General features: G+C 39.4%; 1 protein-coding gene across 1 annotated transcript; it reads right to left on the reverse strand.

The window, feature by feature from the left end:
• Positions 1-11,995: 11,995 nt before the first annotated feature.
• On the reverse strand, positions 11,996-20,748 carry LOC118480322. Its single transcript, XM_035975101.1, has 2 exons — positions 20,017-20,748; positions 11,996-12,154 (listed from the first exon to the last, which is right to left on the reverse strand). The coding sequence occupies exons 1-2, from the start codon at positions 20,726-20,728 to the stop codon at positions 12,141-12,143; spliced, it is 726 nt and encodes a 241-aa protein (XP_035830994.1). The 5' UTR covers positions 20,729-20,748; the 3' UTR covers positions 11,996-12,140.
• Positions 20,749-21,260: the final 512 nt, after the last annotated feature.

Genomic DNA, 21,260 nt, shown 5'->3' on the forward strand with positions numbered 1-21,260 from the left:
AATCTCACACCGGCAGCACCTCGGTATGGAATTGCATAACTGATTACATGATTTCGCTTATAAGCACCTATATATAGTTGCTGAGATTTCGCTCCAATGTACATGTCACATGAGCGAAATCACTAATGACCATATAAGCGAAACCTCTCTATGTCCCTATAAGCGAAATCCTCATCTAAGATACATATGCTATCCTATTTTCTCGTAACATGTGCCCTGATCTAACAATCTAAGACTAAGACTCGATACAAGACGAAGTCGACAGATGCATGCACCAACACTAGTACACTTGAATCTTGATGATTTCACGGTTAGAAATCAAGATTTGAAAGATAGAAAGGTGTAGGAGTGTGTATAGATCAAGAAAGTACAAGATTTAGGATGAAATCTTACCGGATTCGGAAGGAATCTGAGAAAAGAAGGGGAGCACGAGCTGGTCGGTCAGAGCTTTCCAAAAGTGGTATGGATGACAATGACAGGGGTATTTATAGGATGTAGTATAACCTAGGATGTCCGGATATCGAACCACGGGACTAAAAAGCTTTAATTCTAGACTCGACCTAAACCACACAATCGGCAAGTGTACTGATCAATGTAGTATAACCTAGGATGTCCGGATATCGAACCACGGGACTCTATGTATCACGCGAACTAGACTCTAACAGACGCTGACAGACACAACTTAACTTGTTTAATTGTTTTGGGGGGGGGGTTACGGAAAATCTAGGAAATCTAAATTAAACTACTAAATTAACTAGAACTAGACTAAACACGAATTAAAACTGGGGACTTTTCTTATATGAGAACGAGACCACCTAGACAAGAATCCTGGATCATTTTTAAGAGATTACCGATTAAGTTAACTGCACGAATTATGGAACCAGGATCATATGATACTAAACCTATTAAGAACCAACTAAGCCGCTCGACCCTTCTCAAGGAGAAACCTGTGGAACTACCTAGGCCGTTAATCCAACCGGTTATTAGATGCCTTCCCAGTTGTCTAATTATTGTGTAAGTACCCTAATGTTGACCTACTCTTTCCCAATCATAGATCTAGGGTAGTTTGGAGTAATTAATTTGACTTGATAGACTAATAAAACCGACAGGTAAACCAAGACATGACCTTTCCTAAGGACTATCTAAAGCAATTCGCCGGGTAAGACCTACCAATAGCCCTTCACTTCCCAGATATTAGGACTAGCATAACACTAAGACTTAGCAAATTATTATCAATTACTTCTAGGGGTTATTGGCCAATTCTCCCTAAAGAGTTAAGGTTTTCTAACGTGATATAGACACTCACCGAAATCCTAAACCCTAATATGACTCTATGTTGTGATATAGACCGTCACTAAGAATCATATGAAGCAAATAATAACAATAAACCAAATCGAATCACGCATATACATCAAATCATTAAACCAAACTTCTTACTAAACACAATTATTCCATAAAAATCATGCAATTAATAAAACCGATGAAATCTTCAAGTTAATCCATTCATCAAGTCTAGGTGGCTTAAATGTTTAGCCAAGCATACTAAAACGTGAAAATAAAACAAAGATGTCTAAGAACGAATTCATTGTAACAAGTTCTAAAGAAAGAAATCGACAAAACAAGGGATTAGAAAACCTGATATATTCTTCGATTCTTCGCCCTTGACTCGTACCAATGATTCCAAAGCCTTGAGATCTCCGATTTGTTGGTGCATCCGTCTGTCGTCTACGTCTTGTATCGAGTCTAGAGTAGAATAGGCTAGAACAGGGCACGGAATCCAAGATTCTGTCATTGGAGGTGATTTTGCTCCAAATGACATCTTGTCATTTGGAGCGAAACCCCTATATCCTGATTCCGCCCGAAATAGGTTAAAGATTGATTTCGCCCGTAATGTTTTGTTCTGATTTCGCTCATGCTGTAAAAGTCTGATTCCGCTCCTGATGATCTTGCATGTTGGAGCGAAATCAGGACACCTATATATAGGTAGTCATTTGGAGCGAAATCACATAGTTTTAGGGTGATTGTCTTCCGGTGAGCCACGAAGTGCTGCCGAAGTGTTGAGTCGATTGTAAACGTCATCCAGATCAATATAATCAACAGTTGAAAGTGAATACTCGGTGAATTGAACCTGATTTGTCTGTTTCCGTCGTTCAAATCAGGAATAGTTCTTCTGATAGACTCAATTGGGTCCGAATTCGATCCTACAAGTGGTATCAGAGCTAAGGAGGAAGAGCTCTTGCCAATTCAGCCGAAAATTTTGTTTTTCTACACTTCTACACTGTCTTTTGCAAATTGACTGGGAAAAGGTTGTCGAGTTGTTCTGATTTTTGCACAGTATGCTCGGAAAAGTAATCTAACAAAGCCTTAAAAATATCAGCAGTTAATTTGAACTAAAACTGAGTAATTTGCAAATTCCGCTTGAAACGAGTTCGAGAAATGATGACGTCACATATGATTCTGCTCCAAATTATGGTTTGATTTCGCTCAGAATCGTGATTTAGCTCCAGGATAATTCTTGATTCCGCTCCAAAGTTACTTTGGGATTTCGCTCCAAAGTTAGTGTGTGATTTCGCTCCAGGGTACTTTGTTGATTCCGCTCCTGCTTACTTGTTGATTCCGCTCCAAACAGTGATCCTACTTATATTGTTGATTTCGCTTGAACCAAGGCTGTTGTGTGAAATTTTTGAAACCTAAAAAATGGACGAAGAATTTTACAATGCATTCGCAACACCGGTCACCCCAATCACTATTGCACAGAACACGATGCTAGAAAACGAAACGGGAACAATGCAAAAACCGCCCAAGCTCATGAACATTGAAGAATATAAGGGTTGGGAAGGTCGTTTCGAGAACTGGGTACAAGCTAATTACCTAGACGCGTGGGAATGTGTTGAAACAAAGTATGTGAGACCGTTAAATGACGATGAAGAGGAAGTTGCGATCAAGGATATGAGTGCAGATGACAAAAAGAAATACAAGAATGAGAAAATGATGCTAAGTTTGCTACAAAAAGCAGTAAAAGAAGATATCATGGTCTTATTGCAACACAATGGAAGCTCTTATTTGATTTGGAAAGCTTTAAGATCAAAGTTTGTTGGTAGTCAGGAAATGATCAAGAACAAGAAATCTCTGTTAAAAAAGGAATTTGATTTGTTTTGTGGATTGAAGAATGAGAGTACAAAGCAGATTATCGAAAGATATTGCAATTTGTTGGTGAATATGAAGAGGGTAAGCATCAACAAAGACAATGAAGAACTGATAGAGAAACTAGTAGATGCATTGCCACACGAAACATGGGGCACATATCTGATGATGCTAAGGAACAAGAAAGGATTTAGCACGTTAACCTTGAGCAAATTCATTGAAAAGTTGGAAGCTCAAGACATGGAGCAAAGAAAGATTGTTCGAATGAAAGATTTCGACGGTGAACAGGATATCGGGTTGTACTACAAAGCAGGGGTGAATGAGAAATCTACAAATTTATCTCCAAAAGTGGAAACTGCTTACAACGCCAAGAATTCAATCGGAAGTTCATCAAAAGGATCAAGCAGCAGCAATACAAGTTTCTCATCATTTCCGTCTTTTGATCCGAACATTTCAGCAACAAAGAATGGAAGAAAACTTCAATGCAATATTGTATTAAATCTTGAGAATGATCAAGATTATTTAGATGAAGTTTCTAAAAATCAAATGTCTTTATTAGGAATGATTTTAGAATCTTACAGTAGTTTTGTTGCAGGTCGTATCGGGAATCCTATGCTTACAAAGAAGGATTACGACCAGATAGATGCTGAAGAGATGAAGCTGATGGACATAAAATGGTGTTTGGCCAGTGTGTTAAGGAGAGCTGAGAAATTCAAGCAGATCACTAAGAGGGATGATCTTCGTGAGGCTAATGTTTCTACTTTGGGTTTTGACAAATCTAAAGTCACTTGTTTTCATTGCAGGGAAAAAGGACACTTCAAGAGGGAGTGCACCAATCGCGAAGCAAGTGGAGCTCAGAATCCTTTCAACAACAACAATGATTACTGCCGAAAAGCCATCTATCATCAAGTTGCTCAACAACCATCTCAACAACATCAACATCAAGCTCAAACTGCACATGGAAGAAATGTGATTGAAGATTCTGGAAAGAGAGCTTGTGTGGTTAATCAAGATGAAAAGAAGCCGTTCAACTAGGATAAATATGTCTCAGCTGATGGAAAAGCTTGTGTGATTGATCAAGATGATGAGAAATTACCTGAGGGTTTTAGCTGGGAGAATTTCACTTGGGATGATTATATTCCTGATCAAGCCAAAGCCCATACAGCTCACAAAGCTTTTGTTGCAAGAATTGAAGAAGATAGTGATGATGATGGAACTGAGTATTATGCAAAAAGAATGGCAGAACATTTAAAGATGCTAGCTGAAAGCGATAGAGAAGATGAGAAAGCGAAGCAGAAAAAGAAGAAGGTAAAGACACTGGTTAGTAGTGACGATGAAACAGTTCCAGTGGTGAGAAGAAAAGTAAAAGAAGTTCCAAAGTTCGAGATTAATGAAGAAGCCATTGCAAAGAAGAGTCTAGTGATTTGTGAAAATTGTGAAGCTGTAAAGAAACAAAACAGTTCTTTGATTCACAATATGAACAGATTAAAGGAATCATATGATGTGCTCAACAAAGCGATGAACATGTACAATGATACAAGTGAAGAGCAAGCAACTGCAATGAAGACACTTCAGGGAGCGTTCATGGTCAAGCAAAAAGTTGTGAACAATTTTATCGAGAAGTGTGCTGCTCTTGAACAGAAACTTGAACTTCAGAGGATTGAAACTGAAAGAGTTAATCGTTTGTTGAAAAGTTACTCATGTTCGTCTTATGTCATTGACAGGATTTATCCGACAGCTGAAAGCTTAAAGGCATTTGAGAACAATGATGTAACTGAAGAAAAGAAAGTTTCAGAAGAAAAGATTGAAGAAAAGACTCCAGTGAAAAAGACTAAAAAGAAGAAAGACACTGAAAAGACGACATCTGGTAAGAAACAAGGTGTCAGTTACAACAAGTGTCCACCCCCGCTGGAAAATGGATATTTGGCTAGAAATCCAAATGATGAAAGAGTCAAAAAGGCAACAAATTTACAGTGGGAGTCAGAGTCTTCAGTCAATCTACCAGAAAACATTGATGTCGTTTATACATCGTCTGACACTGATCAACAGTCTCAATTGATGAAGAAAGTTGTGGATCATGTGTTAGATAACGATGAGACAGAGGAATCAAAGTCGGAGTCTAGTTCAGAGTCAAAGTCTGAGTCAAGTACTCCGGGTCAAACAGAAAAACAGGGCAAAATAGTTTATGACAAAAATTCCTATTATCAAAATCTAATTTAGATGATGAACCATTTAAAGTTGCTTACACTTTGAATGATTCTGACAAATTATATTCTGATGAGGAATTTCCAATAAGAGGTGTCAAAACTGAACTGATAAAAAAGGTTTTCAAACTTACAGAAATTAATATTTCTAAAATAAAAGACTTATGTTTTAATGTAAAACCTAAAAAATACACCTCAAGAATTCAACAGAGATTAAACAAGAAAAAGGGTTACAGTTCTGGTTCAGGTTTTCAAAAGAAATCTAACCATAACGGTAATTTCAAAAAGAAAGGTTTAGGGTTTACTCCAACAGAAAAACAGAAAAATGAAAAATATGTTCGTGATTTTAAATCCAAAATGACATTTGTTTCAGGAACATCATCTAAAGAAGAAGAAAAGAAAGCATTCTGGAGGAAGTCAAACAATGAGTTCCTTGCAAAGAAGCAAGATGAAATGAAGAAGATGGTTGAGCAGAAGAAAGATACGAGAACCTGTTTCCAATGCAACACTGTTGGACATATTGCCAGATATTGTTCTAAGGCAATAGCACCAAAACAGGGAGTATCTCGTAAACTGAAGAACAAAGTGGTTGAGTTTGAACCACCAATTGATCGAACCAAACTATTCAAAAATTCAAAATTTGAAATTGGTGAATGTTCAAACAAATTTTACAAGAAAAAAGCTAAATCTGATAATCAAAAATGGGTTGTTAAGAAAGCTTTTGAAAGCTCTAGTGATGATTCTGATAGGTCAAAATCAGAGGAGCTATCTTCTGGCAATGAAACTGACTCCATAAAGTCAGTTGAGCCACATGTTGTTTCAAAATGTGAAGCTATGTTGAAAGCTGAGAAGTTAGTGCCGACGATGGATGATGAGAATTTTCCATCACTTCGGGCTGAAAATTATAAGAAGAAAATTGGTAAAGTTGAAATTTCTAACCAATTTTATTCTGACAAACAGGATTTTGATGCTGAGAAAGTCTTTAACCCCAAGGTAAAACATATCTTTGGTAAGATGATTGACCGAAAAGTCAAAGGGGTTAAAGAGTTCTTTGAGAAAAAGAGAGGAGGTAAGAAACCGAGTGGTGATGAATCGGTAACACCCAAGGCTGGTCAGGCTTGGGTGGATATTTTCTTCGACTAAAAACCTGACTTGCCGGAGATCCCAAGTTTGTAATCGTGGATCATGAATTGGCATCTTTCTTGAGGAATTAACTACGGTAATGTCAATTATACAAACGGTAAAGAGGTTTGTTTGTGTTTGTCTTACAAGTGGTTAGGAGATTTGATTGTACATACTTTCATATGGTAAATCAAGGACATTAATTTGTACTTGCATTTTCCTACAATTGATTGAAAGACAATATGATAACCACATCCCCAAACTTACAAATAGTATATCTGCAAGTGGTAAAATCAACTAAACTTATTTTCCGGAAAAACCCTTTTGATTAAACAAACTTAAGTGTTTTGAAATCTAAATGGGAAAATAGTTTCTTGATAGGGGGAGTTCTGATTGTTTATGCCAAGTGGATGGCGAAATGAGGCGATTTGATATCGCTTGTCATGTTTATGTACAGTTTATTTTCAAATTTCTTTATGTGTTTGCATTTTAGGGGGAGTAGAAAATTTCAGAAAATCCAAAAACATTAGAAAATTTGAAAAAGCCAAAAACATGATAAAATGAAAAATGAGTTTTGTTATAAAAAGAGGAAATGATAGTACATCAGTGGACTGTCACAACATGCTAAAGAAATGGAAAGTTAAAATGTAATAAACAATCTCACTGCGGATGTGTCGGTAGGTTTTTACACACTTAGTAAATTGTGACGAGATATAAACCTAAATTTCAAACTTGCTTATTTTGTGGGTAACAACTTCTTGGATATATAGGTAACCCCTGAAATCTTGTTTGAAAGGTCCCTTATTCTGAGATACTAGGTCTTTATACTCAGTGATATCTGGGGTATTATCCCGGGACTTCTGCTGTATGGAAATACTGACCTAGTCCCCGTATAATACTTTCCACAATGCTTAAAAAAGCGCAGCCCTCATCAAATTGATGAAACAATAAAATTGATAGTCATTGATGTTGAAACAAAAGATCCTCTAAAGGGGACACACCAAAAGTCGAAGCCGTCATCTCTTTGCGTATACGGAAGTATCGACCTGAGCTCTCACAGCCTCGCAATTTAACCTTTTTACAGATATCATCTGTGGTATACTCACCTGTAAAACTGAATATTGGGATCTGGATACGGGAGTATATATAAGTAGTGGGACACACAGATAAGTTTAAGTTCTTAAAACATTAATCTCGTATCTCGGATCAGTTGAACTTTGTGTGAAAATTTAAGTGGACCAGTATACTAACAATCTAGGTGAATTGTTTAGAACTTAAAATGAAATAAAGCTTAACGGTGTTAGTGATATGTCACAAAACTGATATGATCCTCTTGCACAAACTCGCAAAAATATTGTTTGTAAATATTTCTTTACTGCATTACATTTCTCTTATTACAAAATTCCAAAAAGATTTTTAGTGTGTTTTAGCATAAATTTTTGAAAAAGTCAAAAAGATTTTCGACAACTGGTATTGAAAAGCTGATTTTAAAAATTCCAAGTGCTAAACTTGATGAACTGGTTTGGGAGTATTGAATGTGAAAGATTTGAAGTTAAAATTTTACAAGTGGTCATCAAAAGATTTAAAGATATTTCTCCTGCAAGTGGTTCATCAGAAACTAATTGATAGATCAGGTTGTGATAAGATCTACAAATGGTGTCTGAATGCTTAAATGTTTTATCATAAATCTTATGTGTTGGGTAGAGTTTTTGCAGGATAAGTGTTAGGAAAAGATGCTGAACCTGTGAAAGCCAGACTGCGATCTCAGCTGATTGAGAGGGGGAGTCTGAGTTGCAAAGAGTCAAATTCTGATCTTGAGTTTGATTCTACTGATAAAAACTGAAGAGATCAACATTCGGAGGAAGAAGTTTGTTGGTAATGAAAGAGAAAGAGAAGATAGAGATTGAGGATGCTTACAGCATCAAATACTTCAAAGAGAAGTCCAGAAGGCTGATAAAGACTGAAGATGCGAAGACTCGACACTGAAGACTCCGTCAACATCTGAGGGGGAGTTTGTTGGTGCATCCGTCTGTCGTCTACGTCTTGTATCGAGTCTAGAGTAGAATAGGCTAGAACAGGTAATCTTGCTGTAGAGTCGCTATCCCCAGCTCAGACTACATAGGAATGCATTACTTTCATTTAGTTTCTAGCTCACTTTTTATTCTATTTTTTTCCGCATGATCACAAACTCTAACAGTTTTAACTTATAACGGCGCCCCTCATACCCTTATTTGCAGTTTTAGTTTCCCATATCTCCCAGGCGAAAACCCACTCGCAGACTGATAATTAAGATATATTAGCTCAAAGGGACTTAAAACCAAACTCGGGCCTATCCACATATCCCTAACTAGACGCAAGCTCGATTCATTTATTCTCTTATTATTATTATTTCAACCCGAGCAAAAATTCACCTATTCTATCATTTTCCGTTTAAAAATGCAAACTTCTTTTTTATTCGAAAGACATTTTCTGATTTTTCAATTTATTTTTTTTATATATAAATTTTTTTAAGACTCGACTATTTACATGTATCCCATCCCCACACTTAGAGATTGCATTGTCCCTAATGCAAGAACGAAAATACGACTCAACAACTACCTAAAAATAAAAACTGCAAACGAAATATAAATAAAATATACAACAACAACAACAACAAAAAAGGGAAAACGACTTAACTGAATATGTGAGACTGTCAAAGTGCCAGTCGTTTCCACATAAACGCCCTCCAATACCGAACGTGCTCAGCAAACAATACCAAAACTCTCTCTCACAGGAACGGAAAGCGGCTCCAATCATCAACCTAAAGCAAACATATCATACCAAAGAACTACCAAACGTTCAACGTACCAACATCCGAAGTTCACATGAAAAATAAAAACATATGTCCTACTGATACAACCAAATCGAACTACTAAAACAACATACAAATAAAATAATCATGAAAGGATATATGCTGCTTCAGTCTGTCTCCATCACTCCTCATATGACTCCTCCTCCATCTGCTGCACTCCTGAGCCTCCAGCCTGCTGCCATCCATACTGTCCACCATGACTATAACCACTCTGTCCTCCCCAATGATCGTACCCTGGGTACTGTCCATAGACGTATGGGGTCTGCTGCTCACCTCCATACTGTGGTGGAGGAAGTAACCCGAAAAAAGGTGGAGGAACCTCTAAGGTCATACCTGACATCATATACCTGATCATGTCGTCCTGGCGGTGGTGGCTCTGCATCGTCCACTGGTGACCAACCCTCATCCTGTTTTCCAACTGATCAAATCGCTACTGGGTCATGTCATACGCAGCTTCAGGAGTGAACGGGCTAGGTCGTGGTTGTCTAAGTGGTTGCTGTGGAACTGGGACCTCACGCCTCTGCCTAGGTACCGGCTATCGTGGCGGAGGAGCGCCCTGTGAGAAATTCCATTCTGGCGGGTCCGAAGATGTTAGAACACCCGCTAACTATAGATCCGCAACACTCCAATAAATCGTTGGAAAACTCTCATGCATCTGCTCAACCTTATATTTCGTGAGAGCCCGTACATTCCTTGCCAACCTAGCTATGTAAGGCCCAAGATCCATTGCAGCCCGTTTTCCTCCCCTACGAGGTCGATTGCACGACCATGCGAAGAAACTCGCCAAGTTCTAATTCCTTTGTTCCACCATACACATCAACGCAAAAATATCCAACCAATTTGCCTTATTCTCACCCGACTTTCTCGCCACAACCGTAGTCGCCAATGCTTCAGAATATACCTATGTATCGGATCACGAACCGATGTGATAAGGTTCGTTTGGGCGAACGGTTGGGTCGCAATTGTTTCCCAAAATCTAGCCAAATCCGCCGAATCCAAACAATTTGGCCGAGGATGATTGTACACACCCCTTAACCCATTAACAAACTCATCTTTCTGCACCTCCTCCTCCGTGCAAAAACCCAAAGCCACTCCGAACTGAGCAATACTCATCTCATACAAATTCCTGCCCAATGAGAACGAAACCGCATTTTTCTCAGCAAAAGCACCCTCTTTATGACGAAAGGTACAATGGAACTCAAGTGTCAGTTCCGTGTATTGTTTCCAATCACAATCCATTGCCGCTCTCAGTCTTGGCCCCAACAATTCCACTACACGATCACTAGCTCCCATGCTTTGCAACCACTCCCAATCGATCGTGCGATGCTCCAACATTTGAGTTACCACATATTTCTTTAGTTTTACCCTTTCTTCACTATCCTCTTCAAAATCCAAAACCAGGTGATCAACTATCCTCTCAACTCGAGAGTAAACTCTCCTATCATTTCCACGATATTGGATTTTCCTTTTCCTTGGGTTAACCGATGAGCCTTCACCTGACATGTTTCTGTAAAACAAGAAAGATTTAACAAGAAAAACAATGCAGAATGTTAGTAATCACAAACTATTTTTGGTGTTTTTAAATTTTTTTTATTTTTTATTTTTTATTTTTTATTTTTTATTTTTTATTTTTTATTTTTTATTTTTTATTTTTTATTTTTTATTTTTTATTTTTTATTTTTTATTTTTTATTTTTTATTTTTTAATTTTTTTTAATAAAACCAAGAATAGCCGTATAGCATTTCATTCGCGGCTAATTCCAAAAACATGGGTTACCGTTTACAAAAGCGTAAGTTAAACATCATTCTCCCCGAATGGAGATTGAGAACGGGCAAAATGTTGTGAACTTGTACGTGCATATTAGTAAACCCGACACTAGACTAAAAGTACTACTCTAAGAAACAACTAGACTCAATAACTAGAACGACCTAAGACTCAATGTACACTATCGCCTCCCGGCACTTTAATTGTCCTCAATTAAGCATAAGTGCGAAGATATCCCCACAATTGAGGCTAAACAAGTGAGAGTTTGAACCTTTTAAACAGTAGGGCGACGTTTTGTGCAACAAAAGCCGTTTAGAAAACTAATTCGGTTTGCAAAAATCAGTTTAAAAAGCTATTTCTTTTAGCAAAAACTTCTTAGTGTTAGCCAAACAACCCCTTGTAGTTCAAACATTTTGCCTAGATGTCCACACATAACTCACAAGTTTCAAACAACCCTAAGTAAACCAACCCAAACCATCCGCATGCCTCATTCTATGTAAACATCCCAAACAAAACCACCCGCATACCACTAGCATCATTAATTGTTGGACCGTGTGCGACCCTAAATAGTCAGTATAAGGCTGTTCATCTTCGTATACAGAGGCGGAATCAAAGTACACAAAGTCACAACAGCTATATCCTTTCAATTCCTTTTCTATTAACGCTTTCTGAGTAAATTTTGACAGCAATTCGACACCTACAGCATGACCTGATTTCGCTCCAAACGTTACGAGTTAAATCATCACTAACCTATTTATAGTAGTTCTGATTCCGCTTGAAATGGTTCAAACGGAACCCCATGATGATGTTTCGAGCGGAATCACCTGTCACACCCCGACCACGTAAAACAACAAATCGTGGCGGATACGTCGGGGAGTGTTGTAATAGAATTATTGTTTCACAACCATGGTAATTAAAAGTTATGTTTTATTCATCAAGCAAAGGTTACATAGTCTTAAATTAACTGAAACAAAGTGTTCATCACATAATTAAACTAGTTCCATCTTTATTTTAGTCTCTAAGGCATAGGTCCGCCCTAGTGTGTCACGAACATCCTAAGCAACAGCTCCTGAAAACACATGTGAAAATAGGTACGTCAGCATAAAAATGCCTGTGAGATACATAGGTTTTATGAAAATTGGATTCATGACTTAAGTTTTAAGAAAATGTTTAATAAAATTTTGTCATGAACCTTGTAAATTGTTTTGTTTCGTAAATTATTTGAAAAGCGATAAGATCAGAAGATGTGTATAAATGAAAGAATAATATATGGTTAAATGAATAACCAAGTAATATGAGTTTGTATAAAACAGACTATTTTGTAAACCAAAGTCTTGAAAAATATGTTGTTGTGTAAAATGTACAAGTCCAAAAGTAGTCAACAAATGTTATGTATGGTAAGCAAAGTGTCGTCACCTAAACCAAATGTAAAAATGTACAAAACAAAGTATTTTGAATATATCAAAAAGTTATGTTTTGCAAAGTAAATGCATGTTTAATTGATACTAACACTTATGTGGTAAGTTAAACCATACATTCAAGCCTTGAGACAGACGGATAACCCTAAGTCAAGGTTATCAAAAGAAATGTTTTCGGATTCGGTCATTCCTTACACCCAAACAAACCTAGGATGTCAGGAACGGGATTTGTCAAGTCCTATGGTACCATTACTTACTACCGAGCGGCGTAGCTAATGTTAATGAACGTATATAAGTCTCGTTTGCACAAACCAAATGTTATACCAAATGTAAGCATGTTATATGAAAACAATGTACTAAGTATGCTAAGTAAACATACATAGCAAAACAATATAATGTAAATCATGTACTATAAGTGTACTAATGAACATAGCAAGTATATGACATGAAAATAGGAAAGCATGAAAGTAACAAGTAGGCACATGTGTTTCACCCCAAAACATTGGAAAACAGTAAGAGAGGGGTCTATGTACTCACAGTAGTGCGTCTTGAATCGAATCTCAAACCCTGTCCGCTACACGACAACCTACAACGTACTAATGTCTATTAGACGAGCGGGTCGTGCCTTGGCTTAGAGTTTAGTATTTTGGGTCACGTTTCTTATATTGTTCCGTGTGGTAATTATTTGTTAAAATAGTTAATGTTTTAACTTAATCATATGACATGTTGGGATATTTGTTCATTCAATGTTCTAGTAAACTTTTGTCTAGAATATATTTACTAAGTGTTGGATTTTCGGAAAATTTCGGCAGAGTATCCTCTGTAAATAGAGGTGTCCATGCTTTAATAGCATATCATTTTCTTTTATATAAAACCAATAGTTCATTTTCAATCACCAAACCGACATATCGACAAACAAAACGTTGCATACATCATTTCAGCTTTATAACTCGAAACCGGACTGTTTTCGAGGATTTTTATAAAATAGTCAACCCTTTCTAAAAATCACCAAATTTTTACAGAATATGACATATGTTCCAAAATTTATTGTGTAAATATATCAAAGTCCAATTCGTTACCCATATTTTATAAAAAATTATTTTCTCGACTGCAATCAGATTTGCTACCTTCTGATCGCAGTTTACGGAAATATTCGCTAAAAATCAACTGTAAGTCCGTTTGACGAAATTCCAGTTGGAGGGTCGTCCTGACAACGGTGTCCATCTACTGTAAAAATTTCAAGGGTTGATTTTATTCAGGTTTTAAGTTGTGACTCCGAAAATGTCATACTTTTTCTGCAATAAAAATGCAGCTTGAGCTGCTGTCCAAAAATAACCTTTTAAAAATAGTAAACGGTCTCGAAACATTATGATTCCAGTGCCATTTGCTTAGTTATTCCAAAACACTCATTTTAGGCTTTAGAAATTCCGTTTTTCGACTTAAAATGACCCCGTTACAGCCTGTTGAATTTGGCTGGAAATACAATTCAGCAAGCTGTTTACATGGTAGAAGTTACTAAAACGCATCAACGAAGACCCTAACCATGGTTTATTGATGATTTAATGTTCAAACCTCAATCATGCTTTAACCAACCCTAAACCAACCAGATTTCAACTTCTTACAAACTTTTTATATAGGGTTTTTATGCAGGATTTCATGTTCATCTTTTTAGTGTTCATTTTCTTGTGTTACTTGATTATCGTCATCATAACAAGGAACAAGATGAAACAATGGTGTGAAGGGACTTACTACTAGCATAAGGCTAGGGTAGAAATTCAAGTGTGAAGATGATGGGAAGCTTGAATCACTAGAGAACACCTTGAGATCACCCTTGAATCTTCACACCACTTGAAGGTTGCTAGAAATAGTGATGAACATGAAGAACAAGAGTTTGAAGGTTTGAAGATGGAGAGAGAGAGATGGGGGACGGTTGGGAGGGAGGAGAGAGAGAGGTGATTGTTGAGTGAAGTGTTGTGGGGAGTATGGTGGTATTTATAGGCAAAAAAGGAATCTAACAAGATCTTCCATGATTACAAAAATCTCAAGGAATCCAAGAAAGATCAAATGTAATCATTTCAACATCTATCAAGAAATTTGGTGGGTCCCTCTTGATATGGCCGAAATTTTTGATGGGGGAGGGGGTCCATGTGTAAATTTTTATATAAATATGCCATATGTAGGCTAAAACGGGTGTTTAACTAGATACCGGGTATTTTATCTAGCGTTTAAATCCCGATTTATGGCGTTCTAAATTATTTTTATTACTCTACAAAAATAAACCTACCAAAATATTGTTGGAATAAAATTTCAGTTGCCAAGACTGGCTGCGTTGTCTGCGTTTTGCAGTAGAAGCACTGTGTCGCGCAGAAACACGCGGTACGCGCTTAAACTTGAAAAATTAGCGTTTTTAGGCGTTTTAATTCATTTTTCAACACGGACCTGATAAAAATAAAGTTTTTAATCATAACAGAATATTTTTGGGATTTAAATATTATCCGGGCGGTCACCAGCGTTAGTTTCGCAGTTTTGTCGTAAATAGTCCTTTAGTTCAAATGAACATGTTTTTGCCATACAGAATCCTTTGGAACTTATTTCTAAGTTATGTAAAGGATATTTAAGGTATGTTAAGCTTACGTCATAGTTCCGGAGTGTACGTTGCGTTAAACTGATTGCGTTTATGCACCAGTTATGCATATAACTCTCTAGAAAGCGATTTAAAGCTTGAAATCGGAGTCGAATCAAATTGTAAAATCATCAAACATAAATACACACATAATAACACCAAAGCACATTGTTTTATTGATAATTCACATTGTTTTACATTATACGACGCTTACAGAACACAGTTGTCATAGTCTCCCCTACTTTAGGAAATTTCGTCCCGAAATTTTATTTAGAGGAAACTTGTGAAAACAAATGCGGATATTTCGCCTTCATCTGGTCCTTACGTTCCCAAGTAAACTCAGGGCCACGTTTGGATTCCCAGCGAACCTTGACCAAATGAATCCGTTTGTTCTTCAACTGCCTGAATGTACGGTCCACTATCTCCACAGGTTTCTCGACAAAATGCAGTGTTTTATCAACACGTATTTCGTCAAGCGGTATGTGGAGGTTCTCGTCAGCTAAACACTTTTTGAGATTGGACACATGGAAGGTTGGGTGAACGTTTCCAAGTTCAGGAGGTAACTCAAGTCTGTAGGCTACCTTATCGATTCTTTCCACGATCTTGAATGGTCCAACATATCTAGGTGCAAGTTTTCCTTTCTTTCCAAATCTGATCACACCTTTCCAAGGTGAGACCTTAAGTAATACACGATTACCGACTTGAAATTCCAAGGGCTTGCGTCGTTGGTCCGCGTAACTCTTTTGACGGCTTCGAGCTGTCTGAAGGTTATCACGAACTTTCTTAACCTTATCAGTTGTCTCTAGAATGAGGTCAGGTCCAGTAAGTTGAGCTTCACCTATCTCATTCCAGCAGACTGGTGAACGACATTTTCGACCATAGAGAGCCTCGAAAGGAGCCATGTTGATGCTGGAGTGATAACTGTTGTTGTAGGAAAATTCAATCAATGGAAGATGTGAATCCCAACTACCACCAAAGTCGATCACACTAGCTCTAAGCATATCCTCCAAAGTCTGGATTGTTCTTTCAGTTTGGCCATCTGTTTGTGGATGATAGGCTGTGCTCAAATTGAGTTGGGTCCCCATGGCAGATTGCATGGTTCTCCAAAATCGAGAAGAGAAGCGAGCATCCCTATCAGAAATAATGTTCAAAGGAACACCATGTCGAGATACAATTTCATCCTGAAGAAACACTGATCTAATTAAGGTATTAATTAGGTGGGTTTATGTTCCTATCATAGAGGTTAATCTTCTTTTAGGTATTTGAGCTCCGACTGGTTAATCAACCTGCAAAACAGAACACCGTTACTCGTCAAGAGGGGAATGTGGGGGTTTCCCTCTTAACCGGGCTCCGGCGTGAGAATAAGCGACTGCTTTGATAGTAATTAAGTAGTTAAGAGCAAGAGCCGAGAGAATAGAATGAATAACCTGAGGAATGAAGGTCTCTATTTATAGCCGGAGAGGTGTAAGAGGTTGTGGGCTGATGGGCCTTGGGCCAGAAACAGACAACAACGAATATGCTCTTTGCCTCGCTGGCCTCGACTGCTTAGTGGCTTCTAGACACCTTGTGGTCGTGGGTTCGAGCCCCACGGTGCGCGCCAATGAAGAAACACTGATCTAATTAAGGTATTAATTAGGTGGGTTTATGTTCCTATCATAGAGGTTAATCTTCTTTTAGGTATTTGAGCTCCGACTGGTTAATCAACCTGCAAAACAGAACACCGTTACTCGTCAAGAGGGGAATGTGGGGGTTTCCCTCTTAACCGGGCTCCGGCGTGAGAATAAGCGACTGCTTTGATAGTAATTAAGTAGTTAAGAGCAAGAGCCGAGAGAATAGAATGAATAACCTGAGGAATGAAGGTCTCTATTTATAGCCGGAGAGGTGTAAGAGGTTGTGGGCTGATGGGCCTTGGGCCAGAAACGGACAACAACGAATATGCTCTTTGCCTCGCTGGCCTCGACTGCTTAGTGGCTTCTAGATGCTCGTCGGCGCTGGCGCACCTTGATTGGAGCCACGTGTCATTGTTGTCGGCCTTGTTGTCCTTCTGTCATCAGCAGACAAGTGGAGATCGTGGGACAGTTGTCCCCGTCTCTTGATTGGTGCCATGTAGGCGTCCTTGTGTACTTATCGTCAGAAGATCGTGGCGCACGATTGAGCAGAGCCTGCTGGACGCTCATTGGCTCTTTTTGCTGCCACTTGTACCCTGTGTACCTCTGTAGGTAACAGCGCGTCTTCCTATGGAGAGGATTTTGTTTGATGGCAACTAACCCGCGCGGGGCTAGTGTGCTCACTTATACCATTGTTTTTATGCTAAGTGTTGCTATCTGAGTTTATTATGTGCTCTTCCTCGCGCGGGGTAAGTTATAATGTGACGTGAGTTGCGCGAGGCTGTATTATCAAGTTGTTATGTTAAGGAGTATGGTCTCATGTGCAACCTGTTATGAGGTTTGCGCGACTTTTTGGGACCATACCCCTTCACATCCACATAGATTTTAGCTAACTTTTCAGCAGAAAAATCCTCACGGATTGGCAAGAAATGCGCTGATTTAGTAAGACGATCCACAATTACCCAGATGGCATCATGACCTTTCTTAGTGCGCGGAAGTTTAGTAATGAGATCCATAGCGATGTTTTCCCATTTCCAAACTGGAATCTCTGGTTGCTCTAAAAGACCAGAAGGATGTTGGTGTTCAGCTTTGACCTTAAGACAAGTAAGGCATTTTGAAACATATAAGGCAATGTCTTTCTTCATACCGGGCCACCAATACCGAGTACGAAGATCCTTATACATCTTATCTGAGCCAGGATGAATAGAATAACGAGACTTATGAGCTTCATCCATGAGCAAAGTGAGAAGATCATCTAGGCTTGGGACCCACAAACGGTCCATGAAATAATACGATCCATCGTCCTTCAGTTTAAGATCAGGCTTAATGTGATAGGGTAACTCCTTACCCATCAAGTCTTGTGAAACACAAGCATGTTGAGCCTGAGAGATGCGGGCTTGAATATCGGGTCGAGCTTGAATATCAGATTGAACACGAACACAATGAAGCTTAACACGTTCTTTACGACTCAAAGCATCGGCTACGACATTCGCCTTACCAGGATGGTAGCGAATCTCGCAGTGATAGTCGTTTAGAAGCTCAACCCAACGTCGTTGCCTCATGTTGAGTTCTTTCTGATTGAAGATATGCTGAAGACTTTTGTGGTCAGTGAAAACCACACACTTTGTACCATACAAATAGTGTCTCCAGATCTTAAGAGCGAAGACAACTGCACCCAACTCTAGATCATGAGTGGTGTAGTTCTTCTCATGTACCTTCAATTGTCTTGATGCGTAGGCTATAACTTTGTTCCTTTGCATCAGAACACAGCCAAGACCCAATTTAGATGCATCGCAATAAACGACGAAATCATCATTGCCCTCAGGCAAAGTCAGAATAGGCGCGTCACAAAGCTTCTGCTTCAAGGTCTGAAACGCTTCTTCTTGTTTAGAACCCCATTCAAAGGGCTGATTCTTCTGAGTTAGAGCAGTTAAAGGGACTGCAATCTTTGAGAAATTCTCTATGAAGCGGCGGTAATAACCCGCGAGACCAAGAAAAGAACGAACCTCAGTAGGGGTAGTAGGTGTATCCCAATCCTTAATCGCACTGATCTTGGAGGGATCTACATGAATACCTTGTTCGTCGACAATATGCCCCAAAAATTGAACTTCCTTAAGCCAAAATTCGCACTTGGAGAATTTGGCAAAAAGTTGCTCTTTCTTTAGGAGTTCGAGAGTAAGACGAAGATGTTGCTCATGATCAGCTTGCGTCTTGGAGTATATCAAGATGTCATCAATAAAAACGATGATGAACTTATCCAAATAAGGCTTGCAAACCCAATTCATCAAGTCCATGAAAACAGCAGGAGCATTGGTCAAACCGAACGGCATTACTGTGAACTCATAATGCCCATAACGAGTGCGGAAAGCAGTCTTGGGAATATCCTCTTCATGCACACGAAGTTGATGATACCCAGAACGAAGATCGATCTTCGAAAAATAAGAAGCACCCTATAACTGGTCAAAGAGATCATCAATGCGAGGTAGGGGATATCGATTCTTGATAGTAAGCTTATTCAGCTCACGATAATCGATACACATTCTGAAGGATCCATCCTTCTTCTTGACAAAAAGAACGGGAGCGCCCCAAGGTGAAAAGCTAGGACGGATGAAACCTTTGTCAGAAAGCTCCTGAAGCTGCTTAGATAGCTCTTGCATCTCAGACGGTGCAAGACGATATGGAGCTCTGGCAATAGGATTTGCACCAGGTACGAGATCGATACGGAACTCGACTTGGCGTGCTGGGGGTAGACCAGGCAACTCTTCAGGAAACAGCTCCTGATAATCCCGAACAACAGGGATATCTTGAATAGACTTACCTTTGCCTTTATCTGCTGTAACATGTGCCAAGAAGGCCACATAGTTCTTTCGCAGATACTTCCGAGCTTGAGTACAAGACATGAGCTTGAGACTACTAGCAGGTTTCTTACCACGAACCTGTAGGGTCTTGCCTGACGAAAGCGGCACCCGAACAATCTTCTCAAAACAAACTACCTCCGCGTGATGCTTGGCTAACCAATCCATACCCACAATAATGTCGAAGCTTCCAAGTTGCATAGGTGTGAGGTCAATAGGAAAAAGATGGTCGTTAAGGTTCAATTGGCAATTGCGAAGAACAGAATCAAGAACAACAGGATTACCACTCGCAACTTCTACTGTCAAAGGCTTACCTAGTTTCGTTCTAGACACGCGAAGCAATGGCTCAAAAGATAACGACACAAAACTCTTATCGGCACCAGAATCAAAAAGAACAGATGCGGGTTGATTATTAACAAAGAACGTACCGTTAACCACTTCATTGTCCGCTTGCGCCTCTTGTGCATTCATGTTGAAGACTCGACCTCGAGCCTGAGCCTGAGCTGGATTCGCATTCACCAATCTTGGACATTGGTTACGGTAGTGTGTCAGATCCCCACAGTTATAACAAGAACCTGGTGGGTAGTGAGGTCGTGCAGCTTGACCTCGTTGTTGAGCAAGAGGCTGGGCAACTTGTTGAGCCGGGTTCTGAGCTGCCCGATTCTGATTAGCAGGAATGCGGCATGAAGCAGCAAGATGACCAGGTCTTCCACAGTTGGTACATTGACGACACTGGAGGTGTGGCTGATGATGAACGTTACACCTGTTGCACAAAGGTGCATTGCCTAGATAAGGCTTCTTGGCAAGTGGTTGCGCAGGCTGATTTGGTGCAGCTTGGGCCTGTGCGGTAACGGCGTAGTTTTGGGAAGCCTTTCGCTTCCTAGAACCCTTCGAGGAACCAGAATCCTTACCCTTCTTGTTTTTACCTTTCTTGCTATCCTCTTTGTCAGACGCCTGCTTCTTACCTTTCTCCCCCTTCCTGTGCAACTTACCCTTCCGAATCTGCGACTCAGTCAATGTCGCTGCTAACTCGATCGCCTGACGGACTGTGGTAGGGTTACTACCAGTAACGATGTCTTGCACTGAGTCAGGTAGACCATCGATGTACCTTTCGATAGCCTTATCGAGTGGGGTAACCATTCTTGGGCACAACAAACTCAGCTCCTCTACCTATCAGTATATGCCCGATGCTCGCCACTATCCTGTTTCAAGTCATCAAACTCCCTTTCCAAGGCTCGCAGTTCATGACGAGGACAAAATTCCCTCATCATAAGAGTCCTAAGTTCAGCCCATGTTTGTGCTAGAGCAACTTCTGCACCACGGTCTCTCATAACCCTGTTCCACCATGTAAGCGCCCTCTTCTGAAACACACTGGAAGCAAACTCGACTTTGCGATTATCAGGACACTGAACGTGACGAAAAGTATTCTCAATGCTCTCGAACCATTGAAGAAGCCCAGTTGCTCCCTCAGAACCACTAAACTTGAGCGGTTTAGCCGAGTTAAAACTCTTGAAATTGCATGGAGCGTTGTTGTTGTTAGCTTGGTTCAACTGAGCAATAAGATTTGGGAACGCAGCAGCCATCTGCTGCGCGATGATTTCCGCCAATTCGGCATTTGGTAGCGGATTTTCGCGTCGAGGAGGCATTCTAAAAAGAGGAAACATGAGAGGAG

This window comes from Helianthus annuus, chromosome 7 (genome assembly GCF_002127325.2).
Source record: "Helianthus annuus cultivar XRQ/B chromosome 7, HanXRQr2.0-SUNRISE, whole genome shotgun sequence".
Lineage (NCBI taxonomy): Eukaryota > Viridiplantae > Streptophyta > Magnoliopsida > Asterales > Asteraceae > Helianthus > Helianthus annuus.

Coding starts and splice junctions, on each gene's coding strand:
- LOC118480322 (XM_035975101.1), bottom strand. CDS start 20,728: ATGGTTACCCCACTCGATAAGGCTATCGAAAGGTACATCGATGGTCTA.